Source organism: Convolutriloba macropyga, chromosome 1 (genome assembly GCF_964194025.1).
Source record: "Convolutriloba macropyga chromosome 1, txConMacr16.3, whole genome shotgun sequence".
NCBI lineage: Eukaryota > Metazoa > Xenacoelomorpha > Acoela > Convolutidae > Convolutriloba > Convolutriloba macropyga.
Genome location: NC_134468.1, coordinates 5,029,096 through 5,045,690, shown reverse-complemented (window position 1 = coordinate 5,045,690; position 16,595 = coordinate 5,029,096). Strand labels below are relative to the sequence as shown.

At 35.2% G+C, this 16,595-nt stretch overlaps 1 protein-coding gene across 1 annotated transcript; it reads right to left on the bottom strand.

The window, feature by feature from the left end:
- Positions 1–1,592: 1,592 nt before the first annotated feature.
- Positions 1,593–5,836, bottom strand: LOC142344956 (uncharacterized). Its single transcript, XM_075397044.1, has 2 exons — positions 5,518–5,836; positions 1,593–2,069 (listed from the first exon to the last, which is right to left on the bottom strand). The coding sequence occupies exons 1-2, from the start codon at positions 5,621–5,623 to the stop codon at positions 1,687–1,689; spliced, it is 489 nt and encodes a 162-aa protein (XP_075253159.1). The 5' UTR covers positions 5,624–5,836; the 3' UTR covers positions 1,593–1,686.
- Positions 5,837–16,595: the final 10,759 nt, after the last annotated feature.

Sequence of the window (16,595 nt, the reverse complement as noted above, 5' to 3'; positions counted from 1 at the left end):
GCTAATTGTAGCTGATGGTTTTTTGAAGCCTTGCTTTAAACCTTGCTTTACATTTGAAGCAAGGCTCCAAAAACCATCAACTACAATTAGCGCGTCCTTTTTTCGGTTCGTAAAAAATTTCTCGTCAGCCGAGTTTTTTGCCAACTTGCTTTTAAGGAAAACATTCATTTTAAAATGGTCATTTGTGAGAAAGATAAAAAATAGTTGGTTGTAATGTTTTGTATCTTTAGATCTTCAGCTCAGAAGCAACACTGTCCCTATTAATATAGAGATTACCTTTATCAAGACTACTTTTTGATATGTTAAAATTTTTTTCAATGTTTTCGAAAACTATATAAAACTTTGTGATCAATCTCGTTGATGTGTTTCTGCACAATTTATAAAGTGTCATTATTTGATGATTTATTGCAAGAGTTTGTGATTTGCAAATATAATATTATAATCTGAAATTATTATATAATATACTGTATTATATAATATTATATAAAGTGAAACACTTTTTCTCAATTATTTTACACTCTAATTTCATATAACACGCTTCCGTTATGTTTCCACATTTTTCGAAAAAAGAAGTTTTAAAACTTCAGAACTTTATTGGTTAGGTTTTTAAAATCTGGCTGCTTGGTAATGAACAAATATCATGTGTTATAATTGTTTGAATGGAACTTCATTTTTTTCTTTTGTTTTGACAAATAAACTGTTTTTCTGCTTTCTGTTTTATGCTCCGATCGAAAACTAGACACTCTGATCCGAGCCAAAAATTGTGTTTGCTCATTTGCCTATGGCATTTTTGTTCTTCTTCTGGCAGCCACAGATGGGTCGTTTTGTTTAGCCACACGATAAAAGTATTCCGTTTAGTTGCATTTTCCTCCTGACACAACAACTAAAAAAACCTTTGCAAACTTTCGAAAAAGTTTGCCTCATTAAGTGTTCGCGCACGAGGCTATAAAAACTTGCTGGAAAGGAAGGTTAGCGTGGTCAGCAGCAGAAAACGATGAGTACATAAAATTGATCATAGTTAAAACATTCGAATACCATTTGCATCCTTTTCAGTAACAAATTTTAATCGTACAAATAGTTTTAAAAATCTTGATTTTTTTAAAAAAAAAAGACTGTGTTCGAGACAAAGGAACAGATAAAAAATTGAGGAACAGTGAAAGACTAGAAATTCTTAAAAAATTAGACTTCATTTCAGCTGTTTTCAGCCAAAATAGTTTTCCTCTATTTGCTCTAAATATGCTTTTTTCAAGCTTTTCAACCGTAATGTTGGTTCTTTCCGTTAAATCGCACTACCAGAATAAATTTAAAGATAACTGATTTGTCAAAAACGCAGATATCTTCACTCTATTTTTTATCTACCCTGATTTTCTCTCCCCTCGTCTCACGTTCTAAAGATCCCAAAATCTTTAGTGCTGATACTTGGTATCATTCAACTAGGGCCATGCAGACCTTTTGGTGGCCTCGCAAATGGGTTGTGTTTTGCTGAAGCTTTTAAAATTGCAGTAATGCTCATAACCTACTTGAAAACAATTAATTATTATTATTGCCCTGCAAATTAATCACTTTGACAACTTTGACACTGCAAGAAAAACTTTTATTGTGTAAAATTTTATTGGCTATTTGAATTTCTATCTATTATCATTTCAGGAAAATGAAATTCCCGCTACCATTTGATTGTCCAGGAATTCAAACTTGGTGGTCTAAAGGACAATCGACATCAACAACTTTCAATTTTTCGCTTTCTTCAACGCATGAACAAACATTCAAATGCGTCCGTTTATAGCTTGAACAACCTGCAAGTGCCGTGAACACTGACAGACCCTTATAAAACGCGTTCAGACAAGCTTTGAACTCATCTTGACATTCTTTAAAAGTCTTCCCACACTTTTCGTAGCACAAGTCGTGTTCGTTACAACAGTCCGTGGCTTCATCAGTCGTGAACAAATCTATGATTTCAAGTGTGAGGTTACTCCAGGTGCTGGAACCACAGCCATTTGTCGGGTTTTTGTTGTAGCAGTCTTTTATTTGGACACTAACCTGGCCCTCGGGACAGTAGTTGCATTCTTCGGCTAAAAAATTATTTGAAGCTCCAAATAATGAATATGAGAGAATAGGGAAATTTTAGCTAGATTAGTGGTTTTTCAGTAGCATGGTTCGTACGTTTATCTGGTCAGGTCAGTCTGTCTTTAAAAGAAAAATTATTGTAATTGAGTGCTGGAACTTATAGGGTTCCGCGCCAAAGCTTTAACGCTCGTCTCACTATCCAGCTGGTGCTTATGTCTGAGGTAGACGAGATTAAGATGAGCGCCAAAATATGATGCCAGTAAATTCTGATCAGATGATGTCAAACTGGACTCAGACGATATGGTCAGTGGCCAATTAGGTCAGCATTACGTGGCCGATGTACAAAAAGGCAATTTTTAATAAATTTTGCGTTTTGTGGAAACAAAACTGTTTTGAGCATGTAATTAGCCTAAAAGTTTGTTGCCCGAAATTTATTTGTAGTTACTTGAGACTAATTTCCAAGATTAAATTGTTCTTGTGAACATTTCCAAGACTTAACTGTTCTTGTGAACACAGCTATGGTAATTTCAAAACTCCTAATCGTCTTCCTGGCCCAAAATTAGAATCGAGAAGGGCATTTCTGAAAATAATCAACAATTAGTCTTTCTTTCATTTTGGTTATTAGATACTGCATCCATGGTAACTATAGGCGAATTTGAACTGAACTAGCCTACTGTCATTCGTTTCCACCCACGCTTACAACTCTAATCTTGATAAATGGGTAGTGAAAAATCCCGACAAAAATCGAGTATGTATACTCGATTTTCCGGACATTGACCACGTAATGTTGGTTGAAACTATTTTTTAAGATAACTTCAGAGGCTGCATACATTTCTCGTTTTTTCACCAACATTCTCAAAGGTCTTAAAAGATCGTTCTATCGCAGGTTTTTGAATAGAGTTAACCCACGATGACGTTCAGTTGCTTTCCATCAATTGATCATCGCAATCTCATTAATCTATCAATGGATCGAAACAATTTCATGGAAAATAAATCCTAACAAGAATTAATTTTGACAATTTCATAAAGTTCCAATCCACGGATTATTGTAATTTCATAGATGGCGGAAACATTAAGCGTGTTAAACTATTGTCGTTCAAAACAGAGATTTTAAAATGAGTTAATTTAATATAAGTAAGGGAATTAGCATGTCATCATGGCGCAAATGTATTATATATATATATATATATATATATATATATATATATATATATATATATATATATATATATATATATATATAGCTTCACTAGCTAGCAGGATTTGGAACCGGGAATCATCAAAAACTGGTCAGGTATAAAATTTAGCGATTAGCAGAGGCCGATTGGCACCAATAAAGAATCTTAAATTTGAAGCTGTAAAATGGTTTTCTTGGTTTATCTATGATCCAGTACAAGTTAGCGATATTCAGCATTTGGATTTTCTATCGTCTGGTCACAAACCATCATCATTGATCTATCCAAGTAGTTCAGTTAAACTAATTTTATCCGTCGACGGAATGCGAAAGGAGCTCAACTGAGCAACAGAGGGGTTCAAACATCAAAAGATAAATTCATCTACCAAGCAACGAAATTTCTTGATTTGTTTTAAGCAAAAAAATTTTAGTGAACTCCTTCATTACAATTATAACATTCCTTCATCACATTTATCTATAAATTTAAGGATGAGCATATTTTCACTGGTTAATTCTTTTCTTAAAATTTGTCAAAATAAGCTTTAAAAGGTGATCTCTAAACCATCTAAAGGTAATGATGTCAAGTTTATTTATAAAAAACTTTCAAGTGCTCAGAAACTTGATTGGTCGTTTCATTTAAAATAAATTTTAGCTGAAAACTCTCCTTGTTTTTGAAATTTGAATGAAGATTATCAATTAGAAAAAAAATTTTCCTAATTTCTTTTTTTTTTCAAATATGTGACTACAAAAACATTATTTATCCGCAAAAATTTACCGCTTTCGCTGTCATCGCCGCTTAAAGAAGCAAAATTTGCGGTGAAAAATGTTTAAGTTCAGTACTACTCGTCTCAGGTATTACGTAATTGTTCTGTAAAACCTTTAAAACCTCGAGCCTGTTTTATTAGCTCTTCCTGGTAGCAAAAATTCAGGGTTTATTAATAATAATGATTTCGTTTTCTGTACGATTACAATATCAACAAGTATTTTAAATTTTTTATTTTCCAACGCCATGCCAAACGAATGCTAGGAAGCTTCCCGGTCAAGGTTTTGTCGGAATTGCAGTGAATAGCGGTGAAAAGTAAAATATAGCGATGAATGCGGTGGAAGCAGAGATTTTTTTAAAAAGACTTCCGTTTTTAGCGTTGAATTTTTGTAAGGTTTGAGATTTTTAGCGGTGAAATTTTTTTTCTCCACATTCAACCCCGGGTCGAGGTTTGGCGGTGAATTTTTGTAAGAAATGCTGTGAAATGCGGTGAAAAAAAAATCACCTTGTATTTCTTACATCTTTTTGCGGTGAATGCGGTGAATCGCGGTGAATTGTTTATTTTCACCGCGTTCTTAATACTCTTACAAAGAAAAACTTCCTTACGCGGGTTCGAACCTGTTAACTCCTGCTTGCCTTCATTGTCTTATTTAACTGCGCCAACTGACACTTACTTCTATGATATTTTTTGTGAATTTTAATCAGATTCAGTAAACGTTGGAAAGCAAATGCGGTCAATATTTATAATAAATGCGGTGAATTTTGCGGTGATTTTTTGTAAGAAATGCGGTGAAATGCGGTGAATTATTTTTTTTCACCGCATTCACCGCATTTCTTACATTAATTCGCCACAAAAGTCGTGCGATGAATTTTATTAAGAAATGCGGTGAATTTCGCGGTGAAGTTTTTTCAAGAAATGCGGTGAAATGCGGTGAATTTTTTTTTCACCGCATTCACCGCAATCAACGAATTTCTTACAAAAATTCATCGCATTCACCGCGTTTCTTACAAAAATTAACCCAAACCCCTCGACCCGGACCGGATTTCTTCCAAAAAATATCTGGTACATTGGTTCGAACCAATTCCAATTTCTGTAAGATCTGAAATTTTTAGTGAGGAATTTTTTCTCACCGCTCAACCGGTGAAAAATAATACACCACTGTAAACAGAAAGCGGTGAAAATGAAAAATTTAATGCTGAAAAATGTAAATCTTACAAAAACCGCAAAAAGTGTACAGTATCTTTTACCGGTTAATCGAGGTAATGTGTTCGTCTTTTGGTGGTGAAACTTTTATTTTCGCCGCTTTCACCGCACTTAGGTCTAAAAACTGCAATTCTTACAACCATTCACGGCAATTCTTACATTTTTTGTCATTTTTAGCGTTGACACAACGACCCGGATTTTTCCTGTTTAAGCACCGTTTCAGAGCTGTTCAAAGTGAACAGCTCTGATTTTTCAAAGTAAACATGAACTTGAATTAATTTTTGATTTTAAATTAAAATTAAATAAACTCACGCTCATCAGATTTTGCGGCAACTGCAGTTGTTGTGAATTGTATAATGACGCTGATTTTTATCAGCAAGACACACTTAATACTGAAGAGAACCAACATTAGCTCCATGTGGGTCAAACCACAACACAACAATATGTTTTTCTCTTCAACAGCGGCACTTTAGACACTATTGCTCTTTTTACATCAGGCCTGTCAGTTAATATTAACAACATTTAACATCTATTAGAAGTAATATTTCAAAAAGTCCGCGCTGGCTAACTCCTTTAAAATTGATCTCACATATCGTGGAATATCGAAAAGATAAATTGACTTTTTTCCACTTCAATGAGAATGTCATCTGTGGTCGAGCAAACGATGGAAAACGTGTTTTTATTTAGCTAGCGCAAATTACAAAAGTTATTTATCCATTTATGTAAAAAGAGATAAATAGTTTCTCGTTTGCCTAATGGCATCTTTTGCGTTCCAAAATAGCGCAACGTTTCAGTCATACGTTTGTAGAATTTAAAGCGATAATATCGAATTCATCCAACTATAGCGGTCCACGACCTGAAAGAAATATAGAAGACAATTTGGCCGACCATAACAAAAAAGCTGTTCTTTGAAAAGATAATAAATAAGATAGCTTATTCCCGACCCTACACAACAGATTTGGTAGTTTTTGATGACGATTTTTTTTGACGGGTAAGAGAAATAGATTAAAGAATTGTTGCCGATAGTAAAGAAGAAGTAGAATCCCCCACAGCACTGCATAATACGTGTATATTTTTATGTATTACGTGTACAAATTTTTATATATTTTTATGTAACTTTTTACGCATTGTTGTGGGGGATAGTACCTCTATATTACTGCCGATCATCATTAAAAGAGGACCAAAAAAGCATGTTTTTACCAAAAGACACACGTGTATTGAAATAGGATACCCCACAGGTAGGATCCCCCACAACACTGATTATATTTTAAAAATACTTATTTTTCTATATTTATGTAATTTTATTCTTTTTTTATAAGATTAATTTTTTTGTAATTTTATGTATTTTTTAGCAATTTTTTAATACAATTTTTATGAAATTTTTATGTATTTGTAAATTTTTACGAATTTTGGTGATTTTATTCGCTTTTTATGTTTTTCAAAAATTTTATATTTTGATATTTTTATATTCTATCAATTTAGTTAAATTCTAAATCTTTATTGAAATTAAAATTACCATCAAAATCTCTCAGGCCTTTATCGTCAAAACCACTTAAAGCTTTTTTTGTTCTTTCGTTTCTGTAATGTGGTTAGCACTTTGAAAAGTATAATTAGTAACATACCTACCCTTATCATGACATACAGCGTTCTTGTAATCTTCGATATCAATAAGGTTTTTCAAAGTTTCTTTAGTAATTTTTTATTTGTCTTCTTCTTCACCTTTGGTTGTTACATATCATTATGATTTTGCTCTTAGAAAACATACTTCAATAATAGTATCATTAGGTTTCCTGTTTTTCAACTTAATTATTTCAGTATTACTTAAAATACCATGTATTTTTTCTAGCTCTTGTTCAATAGTACTTCCCTCTGGCACAATTATGCCTATAAATATACTATCTGTATCTTTATAACGATAGATACCGTTTAAGCATTTCTCAAAGTAACCAGATATTGAAGTGTACATAAACAACTTTGAATTTTCCAATATTGCAATTTCGATATCAGTGAACTTATCTAACGTAACAGTAGATCTTATTTCATGTATTGCTACCAGATCTTCACCCTATTGTACTACATATTCAAAAGTAATTTCTTTGACTATTTTATTATAACTATCATGAATATTAACTATTTCTACATCTTGTCTATTATATACATTTTCGATTGTCTTATCACAGAAAGCTTTGTTCATTAGTTTGATGAACACTTCACCAGTTTTATAAACGTTAACTTTTGCTTTTCTTTTTTTGCTTAATAACAAATACTATATTTATATCCCTTTAACAATGGACTCTATTGATATTTTATTTCACTTTTAATTGTCACATGTTCCATGATCTGAGTAGCAGTCAAACTTCTTACCATCAACAACATAAACATTAAAATCCTTATGTTGTTTAACGTTTCACTGCGTCTATACTTACTGATTGTGACAAATTGTTGTGTACTAAATTGATTTATATCAGCCTTGTTTTTATTAGGAAAAAGGAAACTTCTTTGTTTCCTCATATAACTCTAGTATACTTTGCATCAATAGAGTATATTTTACCCATATTATTAGATAACCTAGTATAATCGAATTTCTCACAGTCAATAGTGGCACCAGTGGACAATGCTTATATCATTGCTGCTGGATATAATGAACTAAAATCACAACTCACAAGCTGATTTTCTATACCTTTAAAATCTTTTATTTTTCTCTTATTTTTAAATAATACATGAGAAATACCAAATAATGATGCTAGTTCACCTCTTTTGAGTAGTACCATAAATACCTATCATACATTCTTTAAATAGTGCAACTTTGCATTAGTACATTTTAGTCCACACAACCAGGTTATCCGAGGGAGTAAAATAGGTATAATATGGGTCAATCCCATAGGTATCTAAACAAAACATTCTAAATTTCGCAAACACATCTATCATTAAAAAATATCAATCTTTAAACGTATCAATAGTCTTTAATTGTTTTATAACCCATGTCCTTCCAAACATCATTAGCTTGTTGATATTCTCTATCAGTAATACCACCCTGTCTTGAATTTGATTTAAATTCTCCATTAGGTGGAAATTTTGTATGTTTCAATTTAGCATTTGAGTCGTTTGACTGTTTAGCTAAATTGAAACATACAAAATTACCACGTAAGGAAGCATTCTATTCGAATTTAAGACTGGGTTGTATTACTGATAACAACAAGCTAATGATGTTTGGAATTAAATGGCCTATAGAACATTTAAAGGTTATTTGATGGTGTATTTAAAGATGGATATACTATTATTCGTGGATGTGTTCGAGAACTTTAGAAAGTTGCATTTAGATACCTATAGATTTGCTCCACAATACAGCTATTCCTTTCCTGGGTTACACTCGTTTGTGTGGATTAAAATGTACAAAAGCGAAGTTAGAGTATCTTAAAAAAAGATACAGTAGGTGTTTATGATACTATTCAGAGGGCTGTTAGAGGTAGACTATCATCAGTACTAGGTAATTTTTACGTAGTACGTAAAAATAAGAGAACGAAAAACAGTATAAAGGTATAGAAAATATATTATGAAATTTCATTTCAATTCATTATATTCAGAAGCAATGATTTAAGCGTTACCCACTGATGAGATTTTTGAATGAGAGAAATTTGATTATACTAGGTCAATTAATGATGTCTTTACATTTACACTATTGATGGAAAGTATACGAACGAGTTATACCAGGAAACAAAGAAGTTTCCATTCTTTCCTTATAAAAGCAAGACTGATATAATTCAATTTAGTACTCATCAATTTGTGGGAATGGGTAAGTATAGACCCAATGAATAATTAATGCTATAGCATATGTGTGTTAAAGATTAAGTTTTTGATGATAAAATTTCAGACTGGTAGTTGGAGCATGACTATATGATAAAAAGATTAAAAATAAAAGACGTGACAGTTTGCAGTTTTATTGATATATCATAAGAGTGCAATGATAACTGGATATATTGAGTTTGAAATTATCAACAGAAGAGAAGCAAAACCTAAGGGTGATAAAAAATGTTGATACGTTCTTTAGACTAAAAAACAACGCATTCTATGATAAGACAATAGAAAATGTATATAATAGACAAGATGTAGAAATAGTTATTGAGCATGATAGATATAATAATTTAGTTGAAGCTATTACTTTTAAACATGCAATACCATTTAGTGAGCGTCTAGTAGCAATACTTAAAGCAAGATCCACTGCTAAGTTAAATAAGTTCAATTGAATTTTATTTGCAATATTGGAAAAAGCAAAGTTTTTCATGTAATCTGCAGTATATGATTACTTAAACTGTACCTATCATTATGCAGACAGAGATAGTATATTTTAATATATCCTAACAGAAAGATGTAATATTGAACAACAGCTAGAAGAAATGCCTGTTATACTAAGTAATACTGAAGTAGGTAAGATGAAAAACGAGAGACCATAATGATACTATTATTAAATCAAGTTCTCTAAAAGCAAAAGCTTTTTGTTGAATAACAAGTAAAGGTGGAAAAGAAAACAAAAAAAAGTTACAAAAGCAACTTTTGAAAACCAGTTTGATATTGAAGATTAAAAGATATCATGATAAGGGTGATTTGTAGCAAACTATACTTTTCAAAGTGATAAACACATTATAGAAACAAAAGACAAAATTAAATAGCTTTAATTGGTTTTGATGATAAAGGCGCAACAGATTTTTATTGTAAATTTAGTTTTTATAAAGTATTAGATTTCTGATATAGCAAAAATTTTATTTTATTGGTGTGTTTATTTCATTAATTATTTTGAATGTGTATGTTTTTGAAAAAATTTTATATGTAGTGATAACAATATTTGAATTTTAGTAAATCATCAAAATGAAATTTATATGAGAAAACATGAATGAAAACAAAGACATAAAATCATTAAAAATCATTACAAATTGCAGAAAAATTTCATAAACATTACAAAAAAAACAATTTTATAAAAAACCGTTGAAACTATATAACAAAAATTAAAGTTTACACGTAATAGGCGGTGTTGTGCTGAATCCTACCTCTATATTACTGCCGATCATCCTCAAAAGAGGACCAGAAGCCAATTGAAGACTAGAAATTAGTTGTCAAAGCGAATAATTGGAAATTCAGATAACAAATTTCTTAGCGTTCGCGCCTTTTCGTTACTTGATTAACCAAGTTTAATATTGTTCCAAATATTTAAGAGGTCTATTAGTAAGGACTGTATTGCAAGATAATTTGACATTTCAATTTATAACTTGAGTTATTATCAAAAAACTCAACAAAAATTTGATTGTTTCAATTTCAATTATTTTGCTATTCTGAGAGAAACAAGTTAGTTAAACAGCAAAGCTGAGCGATCAATTAGCAGGAGTAATTGAACAAGTAATGCAACGGTATTCTAGAGTATAGCGGATAAAACAGTTCACAAAAGTTAACTGCAAAAATACAATATCCGGACAGATTTGAAACCGCTGAAACAAACGGGCGGTGTAAAGTTTTCCTTGACTTTCATAAGAGAGCAGCCATTACATTTGGTCCGCCGACCCGGACAGTGGAAGGCAAACTGCTGCTCAATCTGATGAGGAGAGTGCCGAAAGCACCACCCAAAGAGAATCAAACGAATCAGCAGCGCAACGCCAGTGAGGCAGAGCGAAAGGTGAGAGTGCAGTTCACAAAACACGTTGAAGAGTTGACCTCGCCTAAAAGTATGATACAAAGTAAAATCAAAGAGCAACCAGGCAATCAAAGCACAATCCGCAGAGAGGAGGTTCAATCAACAGCTCAAAGGTACGACAAGAATTTCTAAGATTTAGTGGAATAAGTTAACACTAAAACGGGGATTGGCTACAAAATAATTGAAGATTCAGGTCGACCCAACAAAGTAAATGTCCTCTACCAACAGACTGTTCCCTTTCTAGAGAAAGAAATACCCAAGCAATTGCGGAAGCGAAACAAGCTTGTGCCCTATCAAACTAATTTCGTTGAAATACATCTGAAAGAACATAATGCTACATTCAAGCTCGAACTACGCTATTACTGCCACGTTTTCAAGTGTTCACAATCACACAAATTTAGCTCAAACGGAGCAAGAGATACTCAACTTGGTAAGCCAGATTCGCTGAATTTTGCAATTTTCATACAAATTCAGAGAGTGCGGGGCACCGTATAAAGTATCCCGAACCCAAAACTCATTGTAATCAGAGAATCTTACGACATAGTAATCTACAACCAATTAGAGATGCAGTTTGGACTTGAACGGCAGTATAAATAGAGCTTGAAAAACTACCAAAAATCAGTTGAAACTTGTTAACTATGTTTTATTAAACTGACATACAGTGCGTATTGTATTGAAGCAAACGTTCTTGAGCGGTACATTACTTGTTATTGTGTCTTGTTTCTGTAGATCATATGGGTGATTGTACAGTTTTAACTGAACTTTCACTTGTGAAAAGAGAATTAACTTTTATATTCTCAATCTTTCTTCCTTCTGAAGAACAAAATTCCTAAGTAAGAGAAACTTTGGGCAAAGCACATAGTCAGTTGCTCTTACTGGCTTTAAAAAAGCCTAGCATAGTATCATTTTGTTGTTATTGAAGCCAATTGAAGACTAGAAATTAGTTATCAAAGCGAATAATTGGAAATTCAGATAACAATTTTCTTTGCGTTTGCGCCTTTTTGTTACTTGATTAACCAAGTTTAATATTGTTCCAAATATTTATTAGGTCTATTAGTAAGGACTGCGTTGCAAGATAATTTGACATTTCGATTTATAACTTGAGTTATTATCAAAAACTCAACAAAAATTTGATTGTTTCAATTTGAATTATTTTGCTATTCTGAGAGAAACAAGTTAGTTAAACAGCAAAGCTGAGCGATCAATTAGCAGGATTAATTGAACAAGTAATGCAACGGTATTCTACAGTATAGCGGATAATACAGTTCACAAAAGTTAACTGCAAAAATACAATATCCGGACAGATTTGAAACCGCTGAAACAAACGGGCGGTGTAAAGTTTTCCTTGACTTTCATAAGAGAGCAGCCATTACATTTGGTCCGCCGACCCGGACAGTGGAAGGCAAACTGCTGCTCAATCTGATGAGGAGAGTGCCGAAAGCACCACCCAAAGAGAATCAAACGAATCAGCAGCGCAACGCCAGTGAGGCAGAGCGAAAGGTGAGAGTGCAGTTCACAAAACACGTTGAAGAGTTGACCTCGCCTAAAAGTATGATACAAAGTAAAATCAAAGAGCAACCAGGCAATCAAAGCACAATCCGCAGAGAGGAGGTTCAATCAACAGCTCAAAGGTACGACAAGAATTTCTAAGATTTAGTGGAATAAGTTAACACTAAAACGGGGATTGGCTACAAAATAATTGAAGATTCAGGTCGACCCAACAAAGTAAATGTCCTCTACCAACAGACTGTTCCCTTTCTAGAGAAAGAAATACCCAAGCAATTGCAGAGTCGAAACAAGCTTGTGCCCTATCAAACTAATTTTGTTGAAAAACATCTGAAAGAAGCAAGGAAGCGAAAAGAAAGTTTGGACTATCATCGGATTGCAAAGATAAGCAAAGGCACGCAACCAGCAATGAATGCAGAGCAAAACGAAACAACTCAAGCAGTGAAGGAATGCGAGAACATTAACAACTACCCAACGGACAACACAGTTGCTCAAACTGTGCAAAAGGGAGCAATAGCAAGCGGCCAAGATACGGAGAATAGTTCGGAAACATCTTCAGCAAAGCAAAGGCGAGAGGAAAGGATGAAGAAATTCGATATCGAGTTCAAAACCAAGATGCGACTGGAATAAGCACGGTTCGAGCGGAGGAAGCTAGAGCTGGAAATGCAAATGAAGGAACTGGAAACCAAGCATCAACTGCTGGAGGAAGAGCGTGAGCTAGAGCGCAAAGTGAAGAGAACAGCCTTAGAGAATGATGATGTCCGTTCCCAATCAACTAGTGCTCGAGACAAGTCACCCTTCAACTGGACCTCAAAGAAGACAGATGTCTCGGACTGGGCCAGTAGAATCGACAACCTTCTAACGCCATATCGATCAACAGCTCGCTTTGAAGCAATCCCTGAAGTGATCAGGCAGAGTCACTTCTCACAATATCGCAGTTCACGAGACCGTCCCTGAAGTGTTGAAGATCGGGACGTTCCCCCAGAGTTGGTCTACGATACAATAGTGGGTACGCAGGTAGCAGTAGCCTACCAAATCTGAAATTTAACAACTTCGACGCAAACCCTCGCGAGTGGCCGGAGTGGTCTAGTATGTTCATTGCTACAGTGGATCAACAACCAAAACCAGACTCAGAGAAGATGAGCCATCTGAAGACTCTACTGACAGTCAAGAAAATGTCAGCAATCTCCGGATTGGACTATTTTGGACGGTTCTATGATGCTGCATGGAGCTTTCTGGAGAGGAAGTTTGGATGGCCTCATGTGATCATTGATGCACAACTGGAGACTCTTCGCAAAGCATGTCAGGTGAAACCACACAACTCCTAAGGTCTGATCAGTTTCTCAGTGATTGTTTAAACTTTGTGAATCTGCTCAAAGAGTACAAGCAGATTGGAGATCTGCAATCAAGCTCGACACTTTATATGGCAGTATATAAACAACATCAAGTTCTCAAAGTGAAGTAGTGGTTCTATGATGATGATGAAGATGGAGATTGGCCTGATCTGGTAATGTTTAAAAAATGACTATCTAGGACAGCATTCTGCACGAAGGGATTTCATCTTTCAAGGGAGAGCGAAGAGAAGAAAACCGAAGAAGCAGAAATAGAGACAAAAGTTTCTCCAAAACATCGAACTTCAGTGCTAGTTCGAACGTGAAAGAAACGAAGCAAAAGCAAAGCTATTACTGTCTGCTAGCTGATGGCACTAATAAACTTTGGAACTGTCCACTATTAAATAACATGAGTGTGAACGATCGGTACGCAGCAGTGAGGAAGCAACGCTTACGTTACGGATGTCTAGGCAAAGGACATGCAATCAAAGATTGTAAAGTCAATGCGTGCGGCATCAATGGATGCATCCAAAAGCACAACCGTTTGCTTCACTCAGAAAACTAAATGGACGAGTTCAATCACGCAGTCAACGTAAGCGCAGCAACAATTAATCAGAGTAACGATGTTACAAGCTTTCTTCAGATAGTTCCTGTCTCAATAAATATCGGTGGCAACAGGTTGAACACATATGCTTTCTTCAACAGTGGATCAAGGGTTTCATTTATCGATCAAAGTGTGCAAGAGAAGTTACGAGCCCAAGGCGCCGATGTGACGCTCGACATAGCTGGCATACACGGAACAAAGGATGTGAACACAGCAAAAGTTCCACTTAAAATAAGGGGACTAAATTCAAAAGTGCTCAATCGAAGTGTTTGCACACCCGTCAAAATCCCTGGGAAACACAAACTACAACTACAGCAAGCTGAAGCAAAGATTCAATCACTTGAGTGTTCTACCCAACAATAGCTTCAACTTGATGGATGTTGGCATCATCGTTGGTCAAAATGCTTATGAGCTACAGCGCCCATTGCACTACAAGATATTAACACGAAGTGAACTTTTCGCCGTTCTGACTGAGCTAGGATGGGTAGTCAGTGGACCCATGACGGGCAAAAGAAAACAAAATGTTTGTCATTTCGCCTTCACAGAAGATGTGAAAGTGGCTGATATTATCCAAACCTGGTGAGACATAAAAACCTATGATTCCAAAATCAACGTCGTCAGTCAGTCAAAGAAGGAACTGCAGTTTCAAAGATTCTAGAGAATACGACAAAGTTCACAGGCGAGCGGTACGAAGTGGGAATTCTGTGGAGTGGACCAGAGCCAAACCTACCGACAAATTACAGCACAGCCTTGGGTCAGCTCTACTCACTGGAGCGAAGACTCCAAAGAGACCCAAACCTGAAGAGTAGTATCAACAGTTGATAGCTGACATATAGCCAATAGCCCATACAGCTGACATCGAATCATTGTTTCTACAAGTGCAAGTTCCCGAACAGGACAGAAGTTGTTTGAGGTTCTCATGGCGTCCAAGAACCAACGAACGTGTTCAAATATAGGAATATAAGCGTCATGTATTTGGAGCTAAGAGCTCTCCAACTTGTGCAATCTATGCTCTCAAGCGAGTAGGACTGGACAACGAAAAAGAGTACTTTATTGCAGCAAAGACATTACAAAACATCTTCTACATGGACGATTTCATCAAATCAGTAGAAACGCTTGAAGAAGCAAATGAAGTCTTCAATCAACTACAACTTCTTCTCTCACAACATGGATTTGAATTGAAGAAGTGGATAAGCAACAGCGATGTAGTTACCGTAGCAATCCCAGAAGACTTGAAATCAATCAGCAAGACGATGCAAGTCGAAGTGAAACCCAATGCTGATGGATCCTCAGCGCTAGGGCTACAATGGACTGTTACTGACGATAGCCTTCAAGTGTGCAGAGGTACGAACAAGCAAGTCGAAACACCTATAACCCAAAGGAAGATTCTATCGCTGGTCTCGTCAGTATTCGACCCGATCGGATTGTTTGCTCCGTTCAGTTTTCACATGATACAACTTCTGGAAGTCAGTTTGACTAAGAATGGGCAAAATTGGGAAAATGAAAAGGAGCCTTGCGAAGAAGAAGAATTCCTGAAATGGAAAGAACAACTTCCAATAGTGGCTGAAACAAGCATCAATAGAAGATACTTCAACAGAGATAGGGATAAAACCGAACTTCATGTGTTTGCTGAGGCGTCTGAAGACACGATTTGTGCACTTGCCTATCTACGTTCAAAACCAATAGAATACTCGGCTGACTTAGCATTTGCCATTGGAAAAAGCAGAGTGGCACCGATGAGGCATTTTTCAATACCCCAATTGGAATTGCCAGCGGCAGTCGTGGTAGTGAGGTTGAAGGAACATATAGTCAAGAATACGAAATGGAAATAAATCGTCGCAGTTTTTGGTCGTAATCAACTACAGTATTGAAGTCGATACACAGCTCCCATTGTAAGCAACAAGTGTTTGCGGTCAGTCGAATAGCTGAGATACTAGATACAACTGATGTTTCACAGTGGAAACAAGTGAGCGGTGTCAACAACCCAGCGGATATTGGCACCGGAGCAATCAACATTGAAGAACTCATGGGAAGTGAGTGGCTCACCGGGCCGGCCTGGTTAAAACGACAAGAAAGCGAATGACCAGAACAAGTGAACCTAATCAGTCTTCATGATACAGGCTGAAGGGAAGAAAGCTGTTATTCAGTGGAACGATTCAGTAATTTTAACAGACTAGTGAAAACAGTAGCATACGTACAGCGAGCACTGAACAAACACAAAACCAGCAACACTTGTAGTCAGAAGAGAAAAAGCAAAGTCAACCATCTT

What these genes read in the sequence shown, in the direction of transcription:
- LOC142344956 (XM_075397044.1), bottom strand. Translation starts at nt 5,623, where the DNA reads ATGGAGCTAATGTTGGTTCTCTTCAGTATTAAGTGTGTCTTGCTGATA. An exon ending in TGCCGCAAAATCTGATGAGC is followed by an intron (nt 2,070 to 5,517) that starts GTGAGTTTATTT and finishes ATAATTTTTTAG; the next exon opens with CCGAAGAATGCAACTACTGT.